Below are 19,662 nucleotides of genomic sequence, written 5' to 3'. Positions count from 1 at the left end.
TAGGATTTTTCTTTCATCGTACTAGGGTTTAAGCTTCCTTTGTAATCAAAAACAGTATATTGCCTCTACACTACAATACGAAATGATCTAGAGAAGTAGTGACTGGGGCAATGACATGAACATGTCAACTAATCTGGCCAAAAGTTGCCCCTTTTCTGAAAGTGTGAACCACATGCAGTTATCAATCTTTGGCAAGAAGTATGGGAAATGAGGAAAGCAAATCGGCAATGGTGTCAGCACCCCATTTTGGCTCACCAGTTCAGGCAATGCCTATCAACAGCAAACCAGACTACGACTTGAGCATCTACATAGAAGAAAGCTCGAAGAGTAGCAAATTGCTATTCTTTCTCAAGTCAAGAGGGGCAGGCAGATGATTCAAGCACACGATAGAAGAATATACAGAATCATCCAGCAACAGAAAGAGCAAACAGGGAGCTCAGACGACATCCAAATCGGGGTTTTCAGAACGCATCGCCTACAGTGCTATTTTTTGCTTATTCGCTCAACCATTAGAAGATAGTCAATATTGGACTTCAAAAATCCCTTGCGGTGCCAAACAGATGAAAAGTGTCTTCAAACACATTTCGTGGATCATCTGCTTTATACAGAGCAATTTTTTGAATACAGACAACTTTTCAGTGGGAGTCCTAATACGCCGGTTCACTAGAGAAAGGTTAATGCTCGATGTCAAATACAGCCACATCCAACAATTATACAGAGCATGAGCATCGCTTCAGATTGCTCATCGGAAGTCACACAGACTCCTCGAATGACTCCCAAGAGGCTGAACAAGCGTACCTTTCAACGGAAAACCATATCTAAAGACTAGTTTGACAGAACATCGGCAACCCAAGTTAGTCATGCATTGCCCTGAAAACTACAGTGGGCATACGCAATTGGTCAAATCAGACTGCAGAATCCTTTTCAGTTTCTCGAATGACAGAAAAGACCGTTTTTAATGGAAATTCATAATCGGAGGTCCTTTTCATGGAAACTTGACGTTGGATGGTTGGCTAACTCAGTGCCGCTTATCCCAACGCTCAATGTGAAATCCTCAAACATAATCTCGCAATCCATCTAAGCCTTCAAAACAGTGCTTTTAGGGTTTCAGATGCACTTTTTCAATCCTTTGGAGTCTATTCTTAACAAACAAAGATCGCAGCGATCTTCGGATCATCCAAGCAACTCATAAAGCATTATGAGAAATCCGGCTTCGGACTCCTAGGACGTCTCGGGCTTCACATTTGCAGTACCGGCTTATTAGTCAATTATTTAGTCTGATTGACAATGCACGTCAAAATGACCAATACGGAATGTAGATGCGAGATATACATTCAAAAACGGCTAACTCTGCTCTGATTGCCTGAAATGAGCAAAACCGGCTTCCGAGCCCAAAAATCACACGGGCATTCCTTTAGGCAAAATGGGTGATTTCGGGCTCGTTTGAACCGTTTTTGCACACACATTAACAATTTGATGTTCGTTTTAGCAACGAGCCTCGAACGCGCGATCAATCGAGACCCGAACTTCCTCGACTTACCTACAACCCGTGTGGGGCCCACGACATCTTCTCCCCCCTCCTCTTGACAAGGCTAGCCGAAATTTGCAAGTGGCAACCCAACTTGCACTTGTCTTGCATGAAAATATCAAGCCATCATCCAAGATAACACTCCATGACATTAATGCATTTTGGCTTATCTTCATGAAGAATGCATGGAGGAGATTCATCCTTATCTCCATTGAAAAAATTCGGATCCCCTTAATCAAGTGCCCTAATTGCACTTTTCTTCTCTTAATTGCACTTTATCTTCACCTGTATATTGCCCAAAAGTCATTAACTTAATCACAACTCACCACATACCATCTCTCTAGCATTTCTCACTCTTCAAGAAGCTCTCAACCCCCCTTTAGTTCCAGCAAAAATCGCAGCAAGCAAGGGCAAGCAAAACCAAGCAAAACCCTCAAAGACTTAAGTCGGAATCATGGTATTTACCATCCCGGCTTAAATTCAAACTTCACATCCTACATCTTTTCGACCCCCTCTATCCATTTTCGGGCTTAGATTTTAAGTTTGAAGCCTCCAACCCATCGGAACAACCACCACAAACCGAACCCAGAAAACGGTCTTCTTAGGTCAAAAATGGCAACCCGAGTTTCAAGGCCTTCCGGGTCGGTTTGAGTCGCCAAAACCCATCAAAAACCTCCCCACACAATCCTAGGGTGTCAAGGAGTCAAGAAATCCAAGAAAAACCCATCGGTTTTAACCCAGCACGAAAAAACAGCTCGACTGCCTAGTCAGGTCGATTTTTCTGACTGTTCTTGCGGTTTTCTTTCAGATCGGGTTGATCCGAGACTCCTTTCACAAAACGACCACCACAGTCACCTCCGGGGGTCAGTTAAGAGTCGGGAGCCGTTGACCTTGCCTCAAAATTCCATTGGGAGACACCGTGGCGATGTCCGACCAGACTGGTGCTAGACGAGTCCGAAATTCCAGACGTGCTCTGTTTTCCGTGATCTTTGCAGGGCTGTACGGGTCGACCCGATAACTCAAGGACCAAACGATCACCACAGTCACCTCTGGGGGTCAGAAGCCGCTAACCTTGCCTCAAAATTCCATTGGGAACTTCTATGGTGACATCCGACCCGACTTGTGCCAGTCGGATTTGTTCAGTATTCCAACCGAGTTTGTTTGTGCATTTTGGGTCTGTTCAACGAAAAACAACCCAAACCCGACCCAACAGAGGTCCAACTTGACTTCTAACCGTCCCATCCCGCATCTTGAGACTAGGTATGACCATTCTCGATTTAGAGGAGCTAGGACTTTTACATTCTCGTTGCGTTTATGGAGTTATAAGGGGTTTTATGCATGTTTTATTTCCAAGTTTTAATCTTTATGCAATTTCCATGTTATATCATGCGTGTTTATCATCGTTTAACGTGCTAGCATGTCGGGAAATGCTTAAATCGAAGTCGAGGAAACCATATCGACCCGATAAAGACGAGATAACTCTAGGATTAACCTCTTGGAGAGGTAACCGAGGGTATTCTTGACCTTTTCGGGTCAAGACCGGATTCCTTGCCCTGATTTGAGTTGTTTCCGAATCTTTATATTTTCCCAAGTCCATGGAGCCGTTATTGTTTTATCAATTCCATAAATAACGTGTTTGTGCATGTTTGTATGCTTGAATGCCTTTTCCAAACTCTTGGCAATACCGGCTTTGTTAAATACGTGTCATTTATCGTGTTTAACATTTGAGCATGTGAGAAATAGTCGAAATTGGGTTAAAAGAATGCTTGAAACCTGGAACGGGTCAAGGAAACCCACGGCTATTCCCAAGAGGAAAGAGCCGAGAGTTCTTTGGCCTTATTCGGGTTAAGAACGGTCTCTTTACCTCGATGAAATCTATTTCTCGGATTTTGTGCAAATTGCAATTTCAATATCATCGTAAACCCTGCATGCTAACAACTTTAAAACATTGTTTTTAAAGTAAAAATGTATGAATTCAAGTATCGATGACTCTTTCGGGGCCATTTGGATTCCGAGGGTATTTTGGTCATTTTGACCAAATTATCCTCGACCTTCCTGGACCCATCTTGGTCGCCGTGTCATGAATTGTTTTCATTAAATTAAGTTTTTCGGGCACTCAGACTTCATTCAGTGGATCAATTCATTATCTATCTAATTAATGGTAACCTACACATTTATTGCATTCGGCATTTAATTTTAAGCTGTAATCCACAAACGAGTTAATCGGGACGCTCACATGATTAAACCCACTTGGCACTGATAAGTTTGCATGAATTGGTAGTTCACTGATAACTCGCGTCGATGAGTTATCAAATGACGTTAATGCCCTTTTCAAAACTCGCATTTCCAAAATCCTGAAACACGCGATCCGATGTAGCATGGACGTCTAGAAAGGGCTTTTGTGTCTCAAATTGAGTTTTTACCTGATTTCAAGTAACTCGGGTCATGATACAAAAGATCTTTTTAGATCACTTCCGATTAGATCGACCGTCTCTTTGGCTTTTTCGGGGTTCTTGCACAACCCTGGACGATCCAGGGAATTGGTTGACACCGGCTTCAGGCCGAGGTGGCCCGCACTGTGATGTTTCCCTTTTCTGAAAATAATTTTCAAATAAATGGCAGAATCGTCTTTTCACAATTCAGCGACACCCCGAGGGTTAGCTTGACAGAAATACTACAGTATCAGGATAATAATAGGCTACCTGCTCAGGTGCAGGTTCATCTGCAAAGCCTTTTCTTATCCACTGATAAGTTTTTATCATCCTATCGTAGACTCGAGTAACTAGAACGGTTATCTCTGTCACAAATCATGCAAAAATACTGATTAACCTTTCACTCGACCTAACCACATACTAGATAATGGTTAGGTGGAACTCTAGGTTCCAAATCTAGAGTCAAAACACGAGTTTGGCTAATTCAGTGGTGATTCAGTGTCACAATACAGAACAACTGTAAAAGTAATTCACACACATGAGATTTGACTATATTTGTCAAGTTCTCAAAGCAACCGAATCCAAAACGCTTTGCACGATTGCTTGTTTAGCATATGGCATTTGCTTACAAAATACCCCTAGGTTAATAACTTGTTAATTCACGTAACTTGGCAATAACAAACACATTGTCTGCAATCTGCATGCTTTTTGTTACTTTTCTACTATTGCTTGTCCATGCGAGTCGAGCCCGACCCATAGGACGCATTACACTTAGGGTTCAACGCCCTAACCATCGATTACGGGGTTCAACGCCCCATTCACGGTGAGTCGGAGCGGAATAATAACCGAAAGCGAATCAACTGGGATTCAATCATTTGTAATTTGTATTTTATTGTTTTTCTGAGAGCATTGTAAGGATTTTACTTTATACATTCATTTTGTAAGAATCTCAGTCGGTGAGCTAACGGTCCGAGAGTCGAACTAATCGAATCGGTCCAATGCTTGCCCAGACAAGAGTAATCCCAAGATTTCGCGGTTTCGGTTCACGCAGGAATTGAAACATCATAGTTTGATGAACTGTAACGCAAGATTATAAACCGATTCCCCAACACACGAATCTACTTCTCTCTCGGCTTCTCAACCGACATCGTTTAGTTTACCGAATTTCCGGTGTCAAAACGTGTATGTTGAGCGTAGCTTAATTCACGCAGTAAATAATAAAACATGCAAGCCTAGTAAACCAGAGTACTGAAAGGGCGTGCAGGATATAAGCCCACATGTAACATGAACCCCCGAACACGGACTTTCCGGTTCCGTATAGATCAATGCCTCAGCAAAATTAGGTGTTCCATACCCCTAAACCCGGGTAACTTATCGGCCCTCGACCTTCGAGTCCTAAAATGATAAGTGGCGACTCCTTCTCACGCGTGTCCGTCACGCGTCCCCATGGGAAGGTGGACACTCCCAAGCCGCGCGATCCAAAAGCGCGTAATACGGTCCTTGACGAGAGCACATTCGGGTCCATACAAATGGTATGAGCAGCTTCTTGTTGATCGTCAATTAAACATCGAACAATGCCGGAGTCACTTTAGCAATATAATTCTCCAATAGCCTAGTACCCAAAGCAAGCAAGAGATTACTGGGTGATTCTATATCGTCACATGGAGTGAGGAAGCACTAATTAAATTGCATGAAATAAAGAAATTGGTACTATAGTCACTCGGATAATTGCCATAATTATTTTTCAATAAATAATTTTTATTGATTATTTCTCGCCACGTCAGTATGAGGTGGGATCATTTAAAATTTTGTCCAAGCAAGCTCCTTCATACCACTACCATAACTTCAAACTCCAACTAATACCACTTCAAATTATATAGATTATATATTATAGTATAAATAAAAATTGGTCCATCCCTTTTATTAGGGAGAGGAGGATGGTTTTCCCTACTTGTACCCTTCTCTCTTTTTTCTTTTCTTTTTTTTTTCATTCAGTTTCCTTATTTATTTATTTATTTATTTATTTATTTTAGTTTCTTAATTTATTTTAATTATACCAACAAAATTTAAATGTACACCATCTGATAACTGAGAGTCCAACACATCCAATTAAATCAAAATTAGTATTCAGAAGTCCAACACATCCAATCAAATCTAGGTAAGAGCGAAGTCAATCTACTTAATGATAAAACTCACCCGATTGTGAATTTCTCCCTATCATATGACTTGCATCTAAGATTTTTTCAAGGGAAATGAGTGCCAAATTGCCTAACATCAATCCGTATTAGTAAAAAGTCAATTTTAATTTGTTACCTATTTAAGCAGTTTCTTTTTTTTTTTTGCATTAGAAATGTCCTTATCTTTTTCGATGAAAAACAAGGTTATATATACCAACTAAGACTAATTTTTACTTGGGTAAAACTATGACCACGAGATGGCTTTAATGAATTTCGAACCCCAACTTCAAGTAAATTTCGTTCATTTAAAATTAATGGGTCACTTAAGTCTCATTATATTGTGATTATGATATTCTAATTAGACACACTAAAAATTTTAAATTAAGATTAACTTGGAGAGAAATGCTCGCTTTTATATCATATGCTATAAACTTTCCATCTCATGTAGTAGTAACTCAATTACATTTTTTCCCCTGTCAGAGAAGCTGATTACATTTTAATTGAAACAATTTTATTGGTTCTTCCTCACCAGATTATTGTGAGGATGGACCATTGAAAATTTTCTCAATGAGCGGCTACTGCTCGAAAACTTTTGCTATTACTTTCAGCTCAAATTCTCATTTTTCTTTTCTTTTTCTTTTCAGATATAGCTCGATATTTAATCAAGAAGGTACCAGTAATTAATCAATATACCAATAAAATATGTTGTTTTATCCCCCCATTTACGTCCTTATACATATTTCCAGGGATTATGTAGCTATGGTTAATTATAGTTGAGTGTCAATTCCAATCACTAGTCAAGTTTTTAATTCAGGTAGCACTTGTCAACATAATGCAAAAGCATTAGAAAAGATGTTGATTGAGTATTACTAATTCACTTAACAATCAATCAGAATGTTTATAAGTGGGAATTTGTAAACTCATTATGGAGTCAATTTTCCTCTTTCAAATATTTTAAGTGGGTGTTGTACAACCGAATAACCAAGTAATACTCACCGAATATTTCTTATTAAGCATTAAATTCCTTTTTGGTTGTTAACATGCACTTAGTAAATATTGAGTTTTAATTCAATGGGGAATTATGTCACTTTCATTTGGGTGAGCGGAATTATGTCATTTTCACCCATGTAAACTAAAGCGTCAAAGGGTAAGGATGGAAACTTGCTTCATTTCCATTGATAATCTATAACATATATAAAAATATGAAGCTCACTTTTGTATTTCTCCATTTTTTATTATTCACATTTTACCTTCAATGTATCTAGACACCTCTTATAAGTACCAATTCCGACCATTCAATGCATGTGGACAATCATATAATCTCTGTCCAATCTTTAAATGCATGTAAAAAGTATTTTAATTAATACCTCTTAATTATTCAAAAATATGACCCTTCAATTTAATGGTGCCTTTTTATCAAATATGACCATTCAATTGATAGTGCCTTTCTAGAGATTAAATGATAGAATTTTCTTTTACATAATGCACATTTTTTAAAATTCATTTTTAAAAATATTATTTCTTTAATAAAATGCAGTTTTTTCATTTTTATCTCATAAAATCTTCAATCAAATAATCAAATATTTTCTTTTTGCATGCAAAATTTTTACGTTTAATTTTAACTTACATGCAATACAACACGAATATTATATCATATTGATGGTCACAAACAATTATTTATATTTTTCTCTCCATGAAAAATGGCGCCCGTTTGCTCTATATTTCCTTCTCTCTCTCTCTCTCTATAAGTATATATACAAAACGCAAAATGCAACTCTGCCAGTCGTTCTGCTTGCGCCTCCTCACCGCCAAAAGCAACTCTCTCTTGCACCTTTCTTTATCATTCGAATATGGCAATGAAACTGCCTAACCGCCAGAGATTACTTATTGCAACCCGATTCTCCCCAGAACAGAATTTGCTCTTGAAGGGGCCGGAAGGTGATGATTGCTCTCTCTTTATCTCATGATGTCAGTGCGTTCAGAAGCTGTGACTCTGCAACACCTTTGTCGGGCGAAGCGTCTCCTTCGAGTAAATCTCTACCTATTTGCTGTTCATCCCGACTTGCTCATTCCAAAGATTTCTACGTTCTGTTCTGCTTTGGGGTTCAAAACCAAAGGATCGAGTGATCATTTCATATCTTCTTCTTCGTCGCCGGAATATAGGTCTCAGCGATAGCTCCAGCTCGGTTTATGCATGCCATGTGTTTGATGAAACTCCTATTCCAAATTTCAAGGCATGTGCATTTCCACTGGACAGCTCCTTTTATTGGGGTCTGCTCAATGTGATTCTAATATTAACGTTCATAAGCACAAGCTATGATATTGATGATATTTTGGCGGCTAATTCTGTTGCCTCATCGTGCTTTGTTTATGTAGACGATATTGAGGTTGAATTGCTGGATTTGAAGGGTTGCACTGCCCTGGTTTAATGGTTTTAGTGTTGCAGATAGGAAAAGGAAGGAGCAGAAAGGAGGAAAAAATTTCCGGAGAGGTTGGTGAAGGCCTTCAACTATAATAAATTTTTAAAATTACTGGAACATCAGTTTGTTGGTCTTCAAACTAAATTGCATTTCATGGACGGTTAGGTAAGTGTTCTTAAATTTAATCTCATGCTTTCCCCTAATTTTACTTACTATATAATTTTACTTATTATATTACATTTCAATTACTTACTAATGTCAATTGAGAATTATATATGATAGTCATACAATTATTTTTTTTTCTAACTATTTGTGTGTTCAGATTTCTCTTCAGCAGCATATAAATTGAATTTATCTAAATTGTCAACTCTCCTTTCGTCTGATCATCATTAATCAGTATGTATTTTTCTTACTCCTTCATTGATTTACTTATAGAAGCAAGACGTAAGTAGTTAATATCTTAACTAGAGGATCATTCCAGCCTCTCTTTTCAGGCAATCCTTTCACTATTTCTCTTAATTTTGGTTTTTTGCTCATGTATGGACTGAGTGGGTTAGGAGAAGGGTGGCATTAACCGTGCACAAGCTGTTAACTTGGTTGTTTCATACATAATGCGAATATGATTTCTGTAGTTCATTCCGTGACTAATTATATGTACTACGGCGCTTAATTCTCATAAAAAGGAATTGGCAGCTCAAAGCAATTCTTTTGGTTCTTTTTTTACTATTCAGACGGTCATTAATTTATTTATTGGGCTTATCAATTATCTAACTGTTTCATCCCTTTTATAGCTCTGAACCATATGGAAAATTATAGAGGATATTTAAAATGGATGATCAAATAGCTCTGGGTGTTTCACACTGAGTGTAAGTTGTTTCCAATTAATTAATGGATAGTTTTGGATCTTACTTTGGACAATTTCCAAGGAGATTGAGCATGAAAGATGCCGCCCAACAATTGAATTAGCTGTTCAAATCAATAATTGTAGGTCTTCTTAACTGTTCATTTATTGACATATTAATCTTATGGAACTCATCATTTTACTCTTACAGTTTCTAGCCCGTGCCACAGTCAATTGACTGTAAATAGCAGCACCTCGACTTTCGAGAGGCAGTCTCTCAATTTTATGGTGATAATCTAGCCTGCTATTGTTTTAATTTTGCTCGCTTTGATCTTGGCTTGGATTCTTTTCCTGGAACTCAAGTGTGAAAGATCACAGAAAGCACTCGAATCTGCTATTGAAATTAAAAAAAAAAAATTAGGTCTTCAGGACGGTCATCTCTCGAAAAATATGTTCTACAAAACTTACCATCTTACTCTTACAGGTTGCAAGCCTAACTGCTTATGGGCAAGGAGCGAGTGGGGATGATTTTGATATGTGCTACCACCAAATAGGGCATTTAGCAAGAGACTGCCTAGGACTCAAATCTGTCCGTCCTGCTTATGGAGAGAGGTATGGGATGGTTCCTAGGTAAAACATTTTGCAACGCCTGCTTCTGAAATATTTGTCCTGATTTTTGGGTACATTGGCTCCTCATTTTGTAATTACTAATCATCTCGCAGAGTCTTTTTTTTTTCGATGTGAGCAGTGGTATTCAGAAGTCTAATTGGGCCCCGACTAATTCAGTTGAGCCGAGTCGGCCCACTAAGGGTAAAGATCTTCCAGCATAGATTTTTTGCATTCACAAGAAATTGAACCTGAGATCTTGCTCAAGCGGAACAAGCTCAAACCGCTTAAACCAACCCACGTTGATGGCAGTTTGTCTTTGTTTGGAGCTTTGTCTTGATAGATATGTAAGCTTTTGGAACCTTTATGTGTAAATTTTTAATATTGACCAAAATATCGTATTTTCTCAATTGAGTGAGTTTTGATATGTAAGGATGATGTCTGAAGTACAAGTAAGCAAGGCACTTCTGTCTTTATACTTGGATCGAGGTATACTATTCTTAATTTCTATTGTTTTCTACTACTTGTCACCCATAAACTGATGGTCAAATTGAAGTAGTAAATAGGACTTTGTCTACTTTATTGAGGGCAATCATTAAAAAGAACATCAAAATATATGAAGAGTGTTTATCACATGTTGAGTTTGCTTATAACATATCTGTTCATTCTGCTACTAAATTTTCACCTTTTGAAATTGTTTATGGATTTAATCCTTTAACTCCATTCGATTTATCTCATTTACCTTTAACTGAGTATGTTAATTTGGATGGTAAAAAGAAAGCTAAATTTGTCAAGCAGATTTATGAGAAAGCAAGACTCAATATTGAGCGAAGAACGGAGCAGTATGCAAAACACGCCAACAAGGGGCATCATAAGCTGATTTTCGAACCCGGAGATTGAGTTTAGTTGCATATGAGGAAAGAGCGATTTCCGGCGCAAAGACGTTCCAAATTGCTTCCGAGAAGGGATGGTCTCCAAGAAGGGATGGTCCATTTCAAGTCCTAGAGCGCATCAATGACAACATTTACAAACTAAATTTACCTGATGAGTACAATGTAAGTGCTACTTTTAATGTTGCTGATTTGATTCCTTTTGATGTAGGTGATGATTTGATGACAAATCCTTTTCAAGAGGAGGGGAATGATGCAAATCGTAGCACGATTTTAAGGGATCCAGTTCAAGTTCCAATTGGACCGATTATGTGAGCACAAGTAAAGAACTTTAAAGATGAACTCAACGATCTGATTCAAGAGGTTTGAGCTCAAGCAAATTCGTGGAGGCCCATTGGACATGAACCACGTGATCAACAAAGATTCATTAACATGATTCAAGTTATAGAAGATTCCGGACAAGGCTAAAATCAGCAAGTGTTTGAGGAAACTTCTAGAATATTTGATGATCAATATTTGCAACGCCTGCTACCGAAATATTTGTCCTGATTTTTGGGTACATTGGTTCCTCATTTTGTAATTACTAATCATCTCGCAGTTCGTCTTTTTTTTTTCGGTGTGAACCGTGATATCCAGAAGTCCAATTGGGCCTCGACTAATTCAATTGAGCCGGGTCGGCCCATTAAGGGTAAAGCTCTTCCTCAACGTGGATTTTCTGCATTCACAAGGACTTGAACCTGAAATCTTACTTAAGCGGAACAAGTGCGAATAGGTTTAAACCAACCCAAGTTAGTTGTCAGTTTGTCTTTGTTTGGAGCTTTGGCTTGATAGATGTGTAAGCTTTTGGAACCTTTATGTGTAAATTTTTAATAGTGACCAAAATATCGTATTTTCTCAAGTGAATGAGTTTTGATATGTAAGGATGATGTTTGAAGTACAAGTAAGCAAGGCACTTCTGTCTTTACAATTGGATCCAGGTATACTATTCTTAATTTCTGTTAGGTTGCGCAAGGCACCTGATAGAATGAAGGCTTGCTGGAAAAGCTAAGATGCCAATTTAAAGCTCATTTAGGTGGTGTTTTGTTTGGGTATTGTTAGATTCAATTTGGTGCTAATACAATCAGAATAGTTGTAAATTACTGGAAAAGTAAGTTAGGGACTGTTACATTTTTTAGAAGTGTTATATTACGTGCTTGAAGTACATTATAATCCACACGGTAATTTAATATTATGGTATTGGGTAAGAGAAGCACATTGATTGGAAAGATAAGAAATTTTACGACATCTTTATTTTTTTTTATTTATACCTCATACACGCATGAAGGCAATTGCTCTTGCGTTAGGAATAAACCCGATATTGGATTAACAATTAAAACATTGGATCTTGTCTTTCATAATTTATTTATCAAATATTGCCGTTTCAACATGATATTGAAATGTGAATCTGTGATTTATCTAAGTGATATGTTGCTCTCTTAATATGAATCATATGCTGCAGCCAAATTGATTTAAATTATAGACTTTGTATTTGCTCTATAACATTGTTTAATAGTTTTTCTAACTTTCATTTCATGTTCTTTCAATTGAATGCTCTGTATGAGCTAATTTTGCGTAATTTATCTATTATTCAAGTCAAATAACTTTTTAAATTATAGTGGCTGTACATCATGTGCAACGCACGTGGCCTTTTGACTGGTATATATAAAGTTGTAACCCACACATTAAATAGAGTCAGAAACGTAATTTTTTTAACATTATAAAATCAAAAAGGTTAATGTGTAAATAATATTTAGGACTAAAAAAAATACTATCTCAAAGAAAATAAATATTATATTAATGATATATTTACATGAACTAAATGCAAATAATGAGTGATGTAATTGTAAATATATATACAATTAATTCAGATATATATCCAAAAAAATTTTAAAAATAATTATTTTTTAAATTGTCCTCAAAACTTAAATCATTGTATGAGATTTGACTAAAATAAATGTACTTAGATCTCTCATGAAAATAATTGAGTTATTTTGCTAAAATTATACAAATATAAGTTAACTTTATATATATATATAGAGAGAGACATATAAACTTGCCTACAATTAATAGATTAGAGTGTACATATATCTTACGGTCAATATATATTTATATCTCAGTGGAAAGATATTATATATATATATATATGTGGAGAGAAATAAATTACGATCAATAGTGAATTGTTAAATTGATATTAAAAAATATAAATTTCGCCTCCCAACACTAACTAATAAAGCTATAAAAGATAAAGTCTACTAATTATTTGCACTAAATGGTCTCATAATACTATTTTTACCATTAATGCCAATGCCATTCAATGTAAATTTTACCGCCAATGTTGTATAATAGTAAATGTATTGTAATTCATAGATTAATATGTTAAATAAAAATTAATTAATTAATAATACATATAATTGTAAATAATAGTAGCAAATATGACATCGAAGAATACATTAATTTGAATCATTATTGTTATTTCAATAGTAAATAAATATTCATAATCTTAGAAAGATAAAGAAAATTTATAATTATATGAATTTGAACTCTATTGAATAATGTTTAAAACTATTGCAAATCTTAAAAAAGCTCAATTAAGTAAATCTCTTAAGAAAATAATTTATTCATTTTAGCTAAAATTATACAAATTCATGAAATTTAATATATGAAATTTGAGTAAGAATAACACAATAAATAGTGAAATTTATTTTTTACATAAAAAAAATTATCCTCAAAACTTCTTGTGAATAACTCATCAGAAATCTCAATTAAGAGAATATTGAAGAGTATAGTAAAGAGATCAAGATCTCAAAAAGTTACCCATGACAACAATAGATAACGGGAAAATATTACACATTTTCCTTTTACTTCTTCAATATATTTGTAATATATGAATTGATCAAAATTTCTAAAGATATTTGGATATAATTAGTAGATAGTATATACTGTAGAAAAAAGGAAAATTTTTGAAATTTAACTAAAACGATTAAGTTTGAAAAATATATTTGTCGTAAAATTACCAAGCTAACATACAGGCAAAAAAAATTTACTGTACGTATATACATGTGTGTGTATTCTAGAACCCAATTCAAGGCAAATACAAGCAACGGTACGCTAACAATTACAGTAAGTAATCAATCCAGCTAATAAGAAATACAAAATTTACAAAAATAAATCAACTTGACTAATTGGAAAAATTCATTGAATTGTTTCCCTCTATATAAACTTTATGGCCTTTCAACTTTTTTATAAACAAATTAAAACATATGTCTGCGCACTCTGCCAGTGTATAAGAAAATCAATGAAAGTGTAATTTATTCGTTTTTTATTGTTTATTAGCATAATTTATCAAGAAGGCTCCACTCTATCTTTTGTGGACAGCCTTTTTCTTCCCCCGTAATCTTGCTTTAAAACCAAAGTTACTTAAATTAGAGTGGTACAGAACTAAGAGAATTAAGAAAGATATACATATATATTTATATCTAATCATTGCATAATATATAAATTTTTTTCGTAGATATTCACATAAGATTGATTATGCAAATTTAAATATAAAATTTATGACATTTATACTTTAAATATTTAGTTTTTATTTGATAAGTTCATATATTATAATAATTTTACCCTTATAATAATATAAATTATGTTAACATCTAATTAAATATTTATTTGCTAGTACACTTAATTATAACTTTTTTATTCAAATGGGCCTTTTTTGTTAAGCCGAGAAGATGTTGGGTTTTCATAATTAGGCTTAATTGGATTCGATCAATTCTCCTATTTTTTTCTCATATTATTATTTTTTCTGTTAATGAGAGAGCATTACTATAGGAGTCAATTTTACTTAAATATACTAGCCTTTTTACCTGTGCGATGCATGTATTATTGGTTAGAGTGGTTATTTTTCAGTGAATTTTTAAAAATTTTGACATAAAAAAATATTCATTAAGTTATATATATTCTTAAATTGAAACCATTCAAATGTTAGTGTATGCAATAAAAAATTAAGAATAATTGAAAGTGAATTGTAATACTAATTATGGATGAAGAATATGATATTATCTAGAAAATTTATTACATTTTCTTCAATATCAAATTTTAAAAATTTATAATATATGACTTCCAAGTATTTTGTGAAAAAGGAAATGCAAATAATCTATTATCATAAATTCTTCTTGCAAATTTTCACTTTAAATTTTTTAAATAGATTTATCTTTTATTTTTCAAAAGTGCTCAATATTTAAACATGCTTCTTGTATATTAGTAGATTTTTTTTAAAACACTAATTATGTTCGCAAGTTTTCTATAGATATGTTATGTTTGTAATTTTTTTTCTAAATAAATTTTGAGATTACATTTTTTAAATCAAGAATGTGCTTATACAATAATATTATTAAGTATTTAACGATTTATGTATTTATTAATTTAATCTTAATTGTATATATATTTACAATTATTTATTTAGACTACCTTTATATCAAGAATGTGCTTATATAATAATATTATTAATTATTTTAATGATTTATATGCAGTTACTAATTTAATCTTAATTGTATATACATTTAAAATTATTTAATTAAACATTTACCGTTATAACCTTATACTATGTAGAAAATCACATTTCTAACCCTATTTATTATGGGGATACAGCTTTATATATATATATATATATAGAGAGAGAGAGGGATTATAATATGAAAAATAAGTTATAAGTGTGCCTCCCATATAACAAAAAAAAAAAGTTATAAGGGTATGTTTGAAGGTTTTAAATGATGGTATAGACAAGACGGCCATATTATATATACACGCCCATGTTAGATCTGGGGCCCAAGGCCCAGGCCCTATAGGCCTGCTTGGTATAGGACAAGCCGAAGTCCAACCGGTCAAGGCTCCATGGTCCGGCCCCTCGCTGAGGAAGCCAACAGTGGTCAATATAATCTTAGGAACTTACCAGCAAAGATCTTATGCCGAAAACTTTACCTGTTCACTCAAATCTGACTTGGCATCAGCTAATTTTTCAAGCACAATTCAATCAAAAGATCATGGCTGACACTACATGCAATTGACCCACATCCAATCCAGAGATCGACGAGCCTCGAGGGCCTCAGCTGCCTCCTCAGGGAGACCCCGTCATGGAGGAGACAGACCACGTTCAATCATTTTGTTAGATAGAAAGGTTCAGACCACAATCACATAGGTCCACAATGTGTTCTAAAACCGTAAGCTCTCTAACTCATAGCGCTTCAGATTTTAATTTAAAATTTCAACGGGTACGTACAGATTTTGAGAGACCGATGTGCTGTATTTTCTTTTTCTAAATAAAAAATCTTCCTGCTAACAATCCAAAATCGAAAAGGTCAAAAAAAGAAAGGTACGAAAGTGAAAAGGAACTCAAAGCAGACATGGGTTTTTTTTTTTTTTTGGATAGGCACACATGGTTTTTCAGTCATATCAATGAGTGTAATCCTGTAAAAGAAAAGGAGGACGACAGAACGAGTGATGCCTCCTCAACCATTCGAAGCATCCGATTTGTATTTCTTTTCTTTTTTCCAAATAGGAGTACGTAGGAGGAACACCCTATTTCAATTACACTACTAATTACAGAGACTCCAATAAACTCCTGACCGATTCCATTTTGAGTAGGTTAAGCCTAAATGTACGTCCATCGAAACTTGAATACTTAGAACAGATTATATTCGTAGACAATAATTTTCATATAATGAAACAGAAGAACATCAAAGCATGTTTCCTCTCGCAAAGGTGGCGGATCGTCTAGCTCCATTATCTTGATTGGTGGCAGTGCATGTGATCCAATCGCCACTCCATGTTAAGGTCTATCCCATTAACTGAACTATAATTCATAAGGAACGTATTGTTTTTTCAACGAATTTCGCATGCTCTGAAGAGAGAACTTAGGAGGTAAAAGCTCATCACATAAGATAATAATTGTAGGTGATTACCCGATCTCCATAATATACAAGACTCAACAACCGAGTGGTAGAACGACAGCATATGAGCGATTTGGATGATGTGAAACTAAGCCAACAACGACTCGAAATGATCTAAGGGCCGATTGGCTCTTTATTCTATGTGATATAATGATCGACTGAGAGGCGTTGTTCAATTGTCAGTCGGAGGTTTGTGGGGGGGTTTGTGAGGAGGACCCTTTGGCTTCATTTCAGGGGTTGGTGGCTTCAATTTGCGAGGGGGCTTGTATGCATCTTCAACTTCTTCTGCGAGAAGGTGACCATGTGGTGGCTTGTGCTTTGGCGGAGGCTTCTCACCCTTACCCTTGGGCTTGTCCATCTGCTTGACCTCCTCGGCTAGGTTGTGACCATGTGGAGGCTTATGCTTTGGTGGTGGCTTCTCACCCTTGCGCTTGTCCAACTCCTCAGTCTCCTCAGCCAACATGTGACCATGTGGGGGCTTGTGCTTCGGCGGAGGCTTCTCACCCTTATGATTGTCAACCTCGTCGACCTCCTCGGCAAGGTTGTGACCATGTGGAGGCTTGTGCTTTGGTGGAGGCTTCTCACCCTTGCGATTGTCCATCTCCTCAACCTCCTCGGCAAGCATGTGACCATGTGGCGGCTTGTGCTTTGGTGGAGGCTTCTCACCCTTGCGTTTGTCCATCTCCTCAACCTCCTCAGCAAGGTTGTGACCATGTGGAGGCTTGTGTTTTGGCGGTGGCTTCTCACCCTTGTGCTCATCCATCTCCTCGACCTCCTCAGCTAGGTTGTGACCATGTGGGGGCTTGTGTTTGGGGGATGGCTTTTCGCCCTTGCGTTTGTCCATCTCCTCTACCTCCTCGGCAAGGTTGTGACCATGTGGGGGCTTGTGCTTCGGTGGTGGCTTCTCGCCCTTGCGTTTGTCCATCTCCTCTACCTCCTCGGCAAGGTTGTGACCATGTGGGGGCTTGTGCTTTGGGGGAGGCTTCTCGCCCTTGCGTTTGTCCATCTCCTCTACCTCCTCGGCAAGGTTGTGACCATGTGGGGGCTTGTGCTTTGGGGGAGGCTTCTCACCCTTGCGCTTGTCCATCTCCTCGACCTCCTCAGCAAGATTGTGACCATGTGGGGGCTTGTGTTTTGGTGGAGGCTTTTCACCCTTGCGCTTGTCCATCTCCTCAACCTCCTCAGCAAGATTGTGACCGTGTGGGGGTTTGTGCTTTGGGGGAGGCTTCTCGCCCTTTCTCCTGTCCTTCTCCTCGACCTCCTCAGCAAAGATGTGACCATGTGGTGGTTTGTGCTCCAGTGGTGGCTTCTCTCCCTTACCTTTTAAAAAATATGGTGCAGGAAAACATGAGAAGTGGAATATAGTACAAACACTTAAAATTAAACTGAACTATAAAGAGTGTGAATTGTACAGAGGCTGATAAGACCAATCTTCTATTGAATCCAATAATTATATAACACATTAAAGAAACACAAAAATTCTGATTGGAATTTTGATAAGTACCTTTTCCCGGCTTCTCCTCATGTTTCGGCGGCTCGTGCTCTGGGATTGGCTTGCGGCCATCTTCAACCTCTTCTACAAGAATGTGACCAGGGTGGTGGCCACCATGTGGAGGCTTGTCATGTTCCGGATCCGGTTTGTGTTCGGGGATCGGCTTGTGATCATCTTCCTCATACTCGAGTAGAAGCCTCCCCGGGTGGTGCTTGTGGGGTGGCTTGTGGCCATGATCTTTAGGGTGCTGAGGGTGATCGGCATTGATGATGGTGGTGGTGAGAAGCACCACACCAAGGAGCAAAGCCAGCAAGGGCTTGAAAGATGAAGACATGTTTTGAGTTGGGTTTGGGAGATGGGGTAGTGACTGGTGAGAAGTAAGAGGGACGAAAGTGCCAATTTATAGTACTTTAGTTGACCCGTTACGTCACCAACCATGTCACCCATTTTTGGACTTTTATTCTAAAGATTTTTTTTTTTTTTTTCGATTGAGAAAGACATGTGACGGTGGGATTTCTGTGCCTAACAAAGAGAGAGTTGTACTATCACCGGAAACAAAAAAAGGACAGTTCTACGTAGGTGATCAAAGGAATATAAAATTGTAACGCACGCTCTCGTCTGGTGTTTAGAACATTTTAAATTCGATAGTCAAGTGAAACTTCACGTTTTTCCTTATTAAATATTTAAGATATTTATTTTTTTATATTCAGCTCATGTGCTTCTGTTTGTAACAAAAAAAAAACAGAGAGAGTTGTACTCGAGCAGCTAATTTAGAAACATACACGTGTGTATAGAATTTATAGATATATATGAAGACTTGAAGGATGCGCTTAGAATATGAGTGTCGTGATATTCATCATAAAAATGAGTGTTATGTGATAATGTGCTTCTTTTTTCTTTTTCTCTTTTGTTTTTTTTTTTATATAGATAGGCTGTTTTGATTTCAACATATTAATCCACATAATCTACGTGAACGACTTCGAGACTCACCGGGCAAAATAAATTTGGCCATGTTGTTCGTTTAATGACCTAATAAGAAATTCCCTTGCGTTTTTTAATTTTCATATATGTGGATTTTTTTCTCGGTTAATGCTGTTTAATTTGTGTTTTCAATAAACTGAAATTTATCAAGTTCTTTTTAATTAATTAAATAAAAATGCAAGAGCTCCTAATTATCCTCCTAATATTTATTAATTAAAACACCATTCGATGTTGTTAAAATGCCATTTCTTGCCATTGTAAATATAGTTAAGAAAAAAATGTAGAGAAATTTTAGGAGGATTTAGTAAAACTGT

The 19,662-nt window shown here is 36.5% G+C and overlaps 1 protein-coding gene and 1 long non-coding RNA gene across 15 annotated transcripts; one reads left to right on the top strand and one right to left on the bottom strand.

The window, feature by feature from the left end:
• Window positions 1–7,835: 7,835 nt before the first annotated feature.
• On the top strand, window positions 7,836–11,505 carry LOC116206682. Of its 14 annotated transcripts, none has more exons than XR_004156773.1 (4): window positions 7,836–8,722; window positions 8,880–8,953; window positions 9,349–9,686; window positions 9,883–11,505. It is a non-coding gene; the product is annotated as an uncharacterized LOC116206682 (long non-coding RNA). The 14 variants fall into 14 exon arrangements; XR_004156771.1 differs by having other exon boundaries at window positions 7,836–8,953; window positions 9,349–9,423; window positions 9,610–9,686; XR_004156766.1 differs by having other exon boundaries at window positions 7,836–9,686; window positions 9,883–10,351; window positions 10,438–10,493; window positions 10,803–11,505.
• Window positions 11,506–16,839: 5,334 nt separating this feature from the next.
• On the bottom strand, window positions 16,840–18,752 carry LOC116208653 (early nodulin-75-like). The gene is made up of 2 exons (XM_031542190.1): window positions 18,380–18,752; window positions 16,840–18,195 (listed from the first exon to the last, which is right to left on the bottom strand). Exons 1-2 carry the CDS (start codon window positions 18,699–18,701, stop codon window positions 17,048–17,050), a joined length of 1,470 nt encoding a protein of 489 aa, XP_031398050.1. The 5' UTR covers window positions 18,702–18,752; the 3' UTR covers window positions 16,840–17,047.
• Window positions 18,753–19,662: the final 910 nt, after the last annotated feature.

Source organism: Punica granatum, chromosome 5, assembly GCF_007655135.1.
Source record: "Punica granatum isolate Tunisia-2019 chromosome 5, ASM765513v2, whole genome shotgun sequence".
NCBI classification, from domain to species: domain Eukaryota; kingdom Viridiplantae; phylum Streptophyta; class Magnoliopsida; order Myrtales; family Lythraceae; genus Punica; species Punica granatum.
The sequence above is the reverse complement of the archived record's forward strand: the minus strand, read 5'-3'. Positions and strand labels throughout refer to the sequence as shown.